This window comes from Caenorhabditis briggsae (assembly GCF_000004555.2).
Source record: "Caenorhabditis briggsae complete genome, chrI, whole genome shotgun sequence".
NCBI lineage: Eukaryota > Metazoa > Nematoda > Chromadorea > Rhabditida > Rhabditidae > Caenorhabditis > Caenorhabditis briggsae.
The window spans coordinates 11,054,662-11,064,165 of NC_013489.2; the positions used below are offsets into that span (position 1 = coordinate 11,054,662).

General features: G+C 41.0%; 3 protein-coding genes across 3 annotated transcripts in view; all 3 read right to left on the reverse strand.

The window, feature by feature from the left end:
• CBG20246 overlaps window positions 1-969 on the reverse strand; it is a gene marked incomplete at both ends in the record, with an annotated part of 5,357 nt that extends 4,388 nt beyond the window's left edge. Inside the window, one exon of the mRNA XM_045241246.1 lies at window positions 799-969. Within this exon, the coding sequence (XP_045097000.1) occupies window positions 799-969 (171 nt within the window). The remainder of the gene's footprint in view (window positions 1-798) is intronic.
• Window positions 970-1,440: 471 nt separating this feature from the next.
• On the reverse strand, window positions 1,441-2,408 carry CBG20245 (the record flags this gene model as incomplete). Its single annotated transcript, XM_002640303.1, has 3 exons — window positions 1,441-1,614; window positions 1,668-2,241; window positions 2,287-2,408. 3 exons carry the CDS (start codon window positions 2,406-2,408, stop codon window positions 1,441-1,443), a joined length of 870 nt encoding a protein of 289 aa, XP_002640349.1.
• Window positions 2,409-2,891: 483 nt separating this feature from the next.
• CBG20244 overlaps window positions 2,892-9,504 on the reverse strand; it is a gene marked incomplete at both ends in the record, with an annotated part of 9,226 nt that continues 2,613 nt past the window's right edge. The window contains 14 exon segments of the mRNA XM_002640302.1: window positions 2,892-3,185; window positions 3,231-3,422; window positions 3,698-3,752; window positions 3,946-4,130; window positions 4,449-4,745; window positions 5,022-5,260; window positions 5,304-5,319; window positions 5,325-5,434; window positions 6,942-7,243; window positions 7,302-7,441; window positions 7,558-7,674; window positions 7,725-7,873; window positions 7,935-8,105; window positions 8,184-8,333. Coding sequence (XP_002640348.1) covers window positions 2,892-3,185; window positions 3,231-3,422; window positions 3,698-3,752; window positions 3,946-4,130; window positions 4,449-4,745; window positions 5,022-5,260; window positions 5,304-5,319; window positions 5,325-5,434; window positions 6,942-7,243; window positions 7,302-7,441; window positions 7,558-7,674; window positions 7,725-7,873; window positions 7,935-8,105; window positions 8,184-8,333 — 2,417 coding nt within the window.

The window sequence follows — 9,504 nt, forward strand, 5'->3', positions numbered from 1 at the left end:
TTTTTTTGCAAACACAATTTTGTCTGCATTTTGACGTGATTTTGTTTGCTTAAAAAAACAAAAAACTAGATTTCTACAGTAATCTACAGTAATCAAACACCGTTCCATCGAATTTCAGACAAAAAAAACCGGAAAAATCGAAAAAGAATCTTCAAAAATATCTGAAAATCCGAAAAAGGTCTAGAAATTTTGCGAAAAATCGAAGGAAAAATCACATTTGTTTTCGGTTTTTCTCGATTTAGTTCCCGAAAACTTTGAACTTGAAAACTTTACTTTTCCGGTTTTTTTTTGTGGAAAATGACTGAAATGTCGTCGAAAATCAATAAAAAACGAGAGAATAAAACCGGAGAATGAACATGGTATTTTAGGTTACTGTCGTTGTCGTTGTGGGACCTTCGGCCACCGGCGTTTCTCTTCCACTGTTCGGAATTTTCGTATAGGAATAAAAAAGTTATTTAAGTTTTTTGAATTTTCCAAGTTTTTTTCAACAAAAAAATCTTGTTTCAATTTTGTGTCAAGTCGCAAAAAATTTGACCCATACTAATTCGGATTCGTTTGGCGTAGCTCAATCAATGTTCTAATTTTATTATCGATTTTTCAATTTTTAAGGTTCCTTTTGCCGTTTTTTGTAGAATCGTTTTTTTTTAATCGAGCGATCAACAACATTTTCTCCCATGAATTCTAATTCTTCTCTATTTCCCCACACACCACTTCATTACTATTCCATCAAACCTTTCTTTCTCTCTCTCTCTCTCTCTCTCTCTCTCTCTCTCTCTCTCTCTCTCTCCATTAAATTACCCTATTATACTGTTGGCTCATCCAACACGTCTCTCCCGGCTGAGCATGAGCATCGGAGCAACTGGATGTCGCCGAAATCTCTTGTCGTTTTAATAAAAATCCATTTTGAAATATAAAAAGTGCCAGGAGGATATTCGCAGAGACTATCGCTATTCGAAGCATCGAACCCATAGGGGTCTGCAATTTCTTTTTTCGTTTTTTCTGTTGGGGTTGGGAGCTAAAAATCTAAAAAAATCGATACGTATACAACATCTGAAAACTTTGAGCAAAAAAACTAGCAATCGAGTATTTCAGTTGCAAATTTATAGTGAAATATATAAAAAATATACCAATAGAAAATGAAAATGCAAATTTCAGCAAAAAAACGATGAGGAGAGAGGCTCTATCCCAAGGGGAGAGGATTTTTTAAAAGAAAAGTATGAGGCACAGTGTGTAAAATTTTCCAGTTTTTTGTTGGATTAGAATAGAAGGAGAGAGTAACTAGGTGTTGTGGCTTTAAATGTATATATAAGAAGTCGTACATGAGATAGCATGGAACATGAGAGAAGACGAAGAAGAAGCATAAGGGTGTTTAGGATAAGGAATAGGACGAGAATGCAATTCAAATTCGATAGAGTACGGTAGATAACGGTAGATAAATATTTATAGGACAGTGGTCTTGGCGCAAGCCATGAGGCGCATTTGCTTCTCGTTCTCCAGATATTGCTTCGTTGGTTTCGCCGATATTTTCGGAGTCGTTGGCTTTTTCTTCTTCTTTGGAGCAGCATCAGCGGAGGAGCTAGAAGGGGTGGATGGAGCTTTCTTGGCGATGGCCTTCTGGAAAATATGAATTTTAGCGAATTGAAACTGCTAGTCAAACCGATACATACCTTCTTGACAACCTTCTTGACTGGTTGCTCAGCCTTAACCTCTTTTGCTGGAACAACAGCTGGAGCCGGAGCCGAAGCAGTGGCAACAGCTGGAGCCGAGTTGGTAGTAGACGTAGTGGCCTCGTTCGTTGGAACGACTTCATCGTCGATTTCTGGAGACGTTTCATGAGCCGACGAGGAGGTTGCCTCAGCGACTTCTTGAGTGGCAACAGCCTTCTTTGGCTTAGCCACAACCTTCTTCTTTGGAGTCTCAGGTGCCTTCTTGATAGTGCCCTTTTTCAGTGAAGTCAACGTAGCGGCGGCTGCTCTAGCAGCAGCTTTCTCGGCGTCGCGCTCCTTTTTGGTTGGAACGGTTCGCTTGGGTGATTCCGTGGATGCTGGAGCTGGTGCTGGAGCAGCAGCAACTGGAGTTGTAGCTGGCTTCACGATCTTCTTCTTCGGCTTAGCGACTTCTTTCTTTGGAGCGGAAGAGGAAGAAGACGATGGTCCGGCGGCAGATGGAGAAGACGTGGATGGTGACTTGGCATCGTTCATCGAAGCACGAAGAGCCAGCTCGAGCTCGTGGCGGTCAAATCTGAATTGTTCTATTGTACGTTTTGAATTTTCCAGGAAAACTCACCCTTCCTCATACTTTCCCATCTCGATTCTGGCACGTCCCGATCTACGGACTGGCTCATCTGGAGTGGGAGATCTCTCCACCTTCTTCACCACTTTCGGCGGAGCCTTGCTCTTCGGAGCCATCTGAAACTCTTGAATACAACTGAAAATAGCGAGGAGAAAAAAGAACAGATAATGTGAAAATAGGTCAATAAAAACCAGTAAATATATGAAAAATTAGAAAGCGAACATGAAATTAGAGAGAGTTGAAAGATTTATTTCACAAATAAAACTTGAATGACGGTTAATGGGTGGGGAAAGATGAGGTCAGAAGAGGAAAAACAAGAGATGACGCTGAGGATAGAATTCTTGAAAAAAAGGCAAAAAGAATATGCTGAACATATAAATATATTATTTAAGGTCCTCTCGAGGGATGATTGGCTTTTTAAATAGTTGAAAGATCATTTGGAAAGAGATTTTTTAAAAATTTGAAAAAGAAAATAAACAAGAAAAAAGAGGAAACATAGAAATATAAATTATAGAAATAAGAATAAAATTCAAAAGATGGATAAAAATGGGTATTTATTGAAAGAAGGGAAAGTGTTCAAAGGATCCGAGGGGACGTTTCTAGTCATCGGCTTCAGTTTCGAATCCAAATAAATCGTATTCTTCAGAATACCCTCTTGTAGAAGACGTTGGATTTCTCTTCTTCGGGGAATTCTTCGCAGAAGACGTTGGCGGCTTATGCTTCTTTCTCGACGGTGATGTGGATGTAGAAGGCGTCAGGTCTGCTGATGACGTGGCATTCGAACGCATTCTTTTCAGAGGCATCGACCGTTTTTCAATGTACTTTTGTTTCAGAGACTCCATAAAGGCTTCAGGTTTTTGAATTAGCGATTGGAATTGACGAGTTCTTGGTTTCTAAATTCAAAAATTTTTAATTTCCAGAGAATTCAAAGTACTTACATCATCCAAATCGTCGAATTTCACCTTATTCCAGTTAAAACTAGTATCAGGATTCGTATCATTGAGCAACACGTGGCAAATCATCGTCCGCACATTTCGTCGAAGAATCCCAAAAATCGGAGTTCCATTCTCACTGGCACCGGCTCCTTTCACACGTCCCGCTCGATTCACTTGTGCACTTTCCCAGTTGATCTGAATAACAATCTACGATACGAGTAGTAAACACCTGCTGATATTTTTTGAAAAATTGGAAAAAAAACGTACAGGGGGACCCTTATGCGAATTTTTCACCTAATGATATGTTTTGTAAAAATTCCAAAAAGCGCATAAGGGGGACCCTTATGTGGTTTTTACACCTACTGATAATTCGTCGACCAAGTTTTCATTATTTTCAGTATCAGGGCCTGTCTGAATCAAAAAATCAATTATCTGAAATTCGGGAAATTGAATTTGGATTTTTCACTCACTTTTACATTTTTGTTTTGATTTCTCTCACCCGTAGTTAGCATTGCATTACGATATCTGGAAAATGAATTGAATTAAAAACTATAAATCCGGCTTAAAACAAGTGTATTACGAATCCCCCTCCGATACAATATATATTTCATTTGTCCTTACGATTAGCCATTGTAAGCAAACGTACAGAAAATATATGCGGAAGATTCGAGAAGGGAGAAGAGGGGAGCGGCGTCTTCTTCCCGCGGACTACGCGTACCTATTGAGGTCTTCACGCGTCAATCCCAACTGTCGTTTCAGCTGACGATCCGTCCATTTTGTAGATGACGTGGTGGTGGTGGCAGTTGGCGTCGTGGCAGCAGAAGATGCGGCAGATTTAGAAAACGTGCGTTTCGATGTGGAAGGTGCTGAAGGAGCTACTTCGTCGTCGTCATCGATGTCCGGCTCGGCGTAGTTCACCACTTTCACGGGCTGGAAATGACAAAACTACATAGAAAAGCCACGGCCTGGCGGAAGGGAACCTAGATTTGAAAATTGGAAAGCGCGCCAAGTTTGGACGCGTAGCGCGGTCGCGTCGAGGCTTTTCGGTGAGTAGCGACTCTTCACGCTTTTTTCAAAACACGTTTTGAAATTTTCGAATCTGGCACGCAGCCTACTTTTATGTGCGACGAAGCGCGCGTTTTTCAGGTTCCCAACCGCGATGCCGTGAAAAGCAGGCAAAAACCACACTCCAAAACCCTTGAAAATCTAGTAAAAACTCACTCTCGAATCACTGATCGAATGGCGAAATCTACTCGGACGCTTCCTCGTCGATCGTTCTCTCAGAACCGGTGTATTGGCGAGTGATTCCGATGGTGAATCAATATCATGACCACCAGAAGTGTCCACCGTCAATTCTGAATCCGGGGATCTTCTGTCTTCAGCGTCGATGAATCGATTTAGGAGAGATTTTCGAGAGCTTCCTGTCTTCTTGGTCATGGAGGTAGAAGCTGGAGATGTTCCAAAGAGAACGCTTTTACGAGTGGGACGAGTTACAGTGCGGGATGGGGTCTTGGCTTTCTGGAAAATATCGATTATTGAAATGCCTATTTTATATATAGAGTACACGTGGGTCCAAAGCACTGGGCCAAAAATCGCGATCCAAATAACTTTTAGGCCAAAGGAAAATAGACCTATTTATTTTTCGCTTTGCAACGCGTTCTTTTTTCACTTATTGTTCAAAAGTTTGATCCTCAGCCAACGAGTTCAGCAGCGAATTTTTTTCTAAAATCTCACATTTACCAGGGCGCGATTACTGACCGGCTCTTTGAACCCCAGTAGGTCAAAAATGTTTACCTCCAAAATCTTATTGAGATTCTCTCTGGCCTTTTTTGGGATCTGTGACCTCTCCTCGCTCAATTTCACCATCTCCGACAGTCGTCTAGAGCATCTCTTCCCACTTTTCGATGCGGCAACAGCTCTCAACTTGGCCACTGGTGTCTGTTTGACCTCCTCATCAATCTCCTCTTTTATTGTGATTCTCTTCTTCATTCTGGTGACTTTAACTTCGTCTTCGCCGTCTTCTAAATCGTCATCTTCCTCATCCTCTTCAAGATCTTCTTCCTCGATGTCTTCTACCGTTGACTTCTTCAACGTTACCGACTTCCTCTTGGTATACTTCTCATCTGGAGTGTCCTCGACGAAGAAATGCTTGTAGTCGGGACGACCCACCGATGCGGATCGTGTTGGGCGAGCCGGGGACAGCAGTTCTGGAAAATCTATTCTTAAAACTTGTGATAAACGAAATTTCGAAGAATTAATAGTCCGCTAAAGAGACCCAGAGAAGCAAAAAATCATGTGATCTATTTCTCCTAGATACTACAATTTATGCGAATCCAGGAACGGTATCATCTAAAAACTCGCTGAACACAACAACGAAACAGTCGATAAGAAAGTGATGTATGGAGAAAATAGAGTATGTACGTTGTCGGACAAAAAGAGCGAGAGCAACAAATAGAGCCTATCTCGATAGTAGTAGAGAGAAGGAGACTCGGAGATACTAAAAGAGCAGAAAACTGGGGCAAAGAGAAAGAGCGAAATGTAGGAGGAGGAGTATGTTCTCAGGGTGGTCACATGGAGGATTAGATAGGGGGAGAGAGATGCCACCTGTTGGAAAGGGATAGGATGGATGTAACAAAAAGAAAACATAAATACTACAAAAATGAAATTGACAGCATTGAGAGATTATTTTTAGATGAGACATTTTGTGATTTTCTAAATAGGGTCTATACCTAGGATCCCGAAAACTCTGAAATATAACTTCTCGTAAAACCTGTATCAGAAGGGCCCCCCGGTGGCAAATAATCATTTGCTGCCAGATCATTTGCTAGCGGTGATCAATTGCTACCAGTTATCATTTGCTACCACAGGATCATTTGCTACCGGTGATATGTCGCTATTAGATTAACTGCTTTCAAACAAGAAGCCTGATGTTGAACATAAACTGGCAAATGGACAATAGGATGGGATCTGACAAGTTGATAGTTAGGAACAATAGCTATACGTCTAGTTGTTCTGAAGTTCCGAAATTCTCAGATTCCAAAATTCCAAAGTTCTGAGGCGCTAAGAATTCTGAGATTTTCAAGCGCTGAAATTCAGGAATTCAGAAACTCCCTCAGAAAAATTGTACCCCCGAATCACGAGTGTTGTACTCCTAAATGAAATGAGTTGTACCCCAGAAGTCGCCTGAAACAAGGGAGCCGATAAAATTTACAGTATTGAGGCACAACTTTAAGACATGTATTGTACTGTAAGACATGGATTGTGTCATAAAAGTCCCAGTATTCACACACAGCAACTTGTACCTTTTATCAGTTGTGTCTTTAAATCTGGAGAAAACATAGAACCTGTGTCATATCAACTAGACATATCGCTATTGTTCCTAACTATCAACTTGTCAGGTCCCATCCTATTGCCCATTTGCCAGTTTATGTTCAACATCAGGCTTCTTGTTTAATAGCAGTTAATCTAGTGGAGACATACCACCGGTAGCAAATGATCATTTGGTAGCAAATGATAACTGGTAGCAAATGATCCGGTAGCAAATGATCTGGCAGCAAATGTTTATTTGCCCCTCCTGGTCAAAAAAATGATCGTAAAAGCTTAAAAATAGCAAAAAAATTAGATCCTGAAAAAGTTTGAAATTCGCTAAAAATGATCCAAACTTTAACTCTTCAGGGCAAACTAGAACATCTCAATCAACCTAATTACACTAACCTTTCGGCACTGATTCCTCATTCTTCCTCTTCAAACTCCTCCTCTTTGTCGGCGCCGTCGCTTCTGGAGTCTTCTGTCTCGACGTCGTCTTCTCTACTCCACCGATTCCCAAATTGTCCGAAGTCTCTATGAGCATTGCTTCGAGACGATTCGCAGCTCCATTACGGCGCTTCACAACGATATTATCATCGGTTTCAGTCATTTTGAACAGCCCAGAGTTGTACTGTAGAAGATCAGCCGGGAGTTGAATGCAAAGCTCGTCGTAGATCGTTGCGAGACCATCACCGATAAGCTCGAGAAAGCTGAAATTTTTGGAGTTCGATTGGGGGGGGGGGGGGGGGGAATAGCTCGAAAACTCACATATCAGTGACTGGCTCCTCAACAAACGTCTTCAATTTTTCCGGACCAACCGATATGAAGATCATTCGCATCTTGTTGATGGCTTCATCCAACCACTTTCTCTTATCTGTCACAACATACACATGCAAGGTGAGGAGTACCTGAAAAGATAGCAATCTTGGCACGACGCCAGACTGTTTCGATAGAGATATCGAATCAACTGATTGATTGATCGATCGACAGATTGGACTGATTGATTTATAACAGTTCTTCTCACCTGAATCTGTATCTCTCTCGCTTTCCATTCATCGGTAGCGCTGCTAGCTTCATTGAGTACATTGAGTTCTTGACACGTTTTGAGAATATGCTCGCAGAGAAATTCACAGAGGAGCTTCTATAAAAGTTAGAGCTTCATTAAAAAAGATTTTTGTGTTGAAAACTCACTGGACAATTGCTCTCCCAGGTCTTGGCACGAAAATAGCAATCGAGCGATTCGACGACACGATAGTAGACTGTCGATGGTGGGGCGTCGTCTTCAAGAAGTTCTTCGTAGAATTTTAGAAATTCTTCCTTCAGCTCAATTTCCTCGCATTCTGCAAAAAAGTACTTTCATAAGAGGCCCTTTTTAAGAGATATTGATCAAAAGTGGCTTACTGAATTCCACAATCTCCGCGCTTTCTCTGTACTTTTTCATTCTGGCACCACGAATTTCGGCGAGTCGTTTCTCACGATAGTTTAACGGCTTTTTTTTCGTATCTGTAGCTTCAGAAGATCCACACGGAATTACAGATGACGTGGAGGTAGATGAAGAACGAGTATGGTCTCCTGAACAGTGAAAATTAGAGAATCGAACCTATTGGATAATAAAATTAATCGGACAGTGCGCTGGAGCGCATTGCTTACCATAGAGTCTCGCCACAATCGGTCTAGGTGTTCCAGAAGACTCTCCATCGTCTGTCATCGTTCCTCGCTCCAAAATCGATGAGGATGATTCTCCGACGTGGCTTGATGAGCTCGACGAGCTGGGTGCTTCATCGAGCAGCTCGTCCATAGCTGAAAAATTATTAATTTTGAATATTTATAAAAATTAAATTCTAGTTCTTCTTCTGTATAAGACAAAAAAAAGAGCGCGCTCGCCTATACATCGTAGTCGTTGTGTCAAATAAAAAATTGGTAACCCAATCGCGAGACCGTCCGTACGGGGGTCGAAATGAAAAAATATAGAGATGGAGGGAGAGAGAGAGAGAGGGAGAGAGAGAGAGAGAGAAAACTGAGTGGCGAGAGAGAAGTGATATTATGACTGATAAGCACACGTTGGCGACTAGCAATTGGAAAAGAGAAAGAGAAGAGATGGGAAATTGAAAAGGCATGTTGGCATGATGCCAAACGGCCGAAAAAAGTGATGTTCGGAACATGGGGAACCTGTTTTCGGATTCGAAGATAGAGAAAGATTTACTGTGCTTTTTAAAAGGTCAGCTTTCCCAAGAAAACGGGTTTTAAAAGCGGTTCAATGGGAAACTCCAGGCTTGAAAACGGGCCCTGCCATAATTTCTTTAGTGATCAGTATTTTTCGATCTACGGAAATAGATATGATAGAGCTCAGCGAGTACTATTCTTTGCCATGTATCTTGATACATTCTAATTAGTTTTCCACCCAATTTTACCTGATTAGCATCTTTCAAGCTATATATTCGGTGTACTCCACTCGGATAAACTCAATTTTGATTGGGAAAAAGTGAATTCCCCCAATCTTTCAAGGATCTTTGTTGTTTTTCAATCATCTTCATTTCGTTAATTTTCGAAATTGTTTCTGTGGGAGAGCGTGCAGAGAGGGATTCATGAAGCAAAAAAAGTAAATATACGGAATGAAGATTTTATAGCAAAAAAAATAATGCTGAAACTTTGTCAAAAAATAAATAAAAAATTTAAAAACAGGTTGATTTTGAGCTCTTCCAAATCAAAATCGAGTTTGTCCAAGTGGAGTACACCAAACGCAAGCATCGGATTCGACGGGAAGTTGCGGACTACAGTAATCCAGGAAAAATATTTTGTGAACGATTTCCAGCGAAATTCAGAAGCGATAAGTGCAATTATAAGTGCTGGAAAAGCCGGAAAAGCTATTATTATTGAAGAAAAAAACAAAAATAAGGATGAAAGATTATTCTGGCCCAAAATCGGTGTTGCGGAAGAGGTTGCCGTGTCCGAAGGTCCTGCAACGAAAACT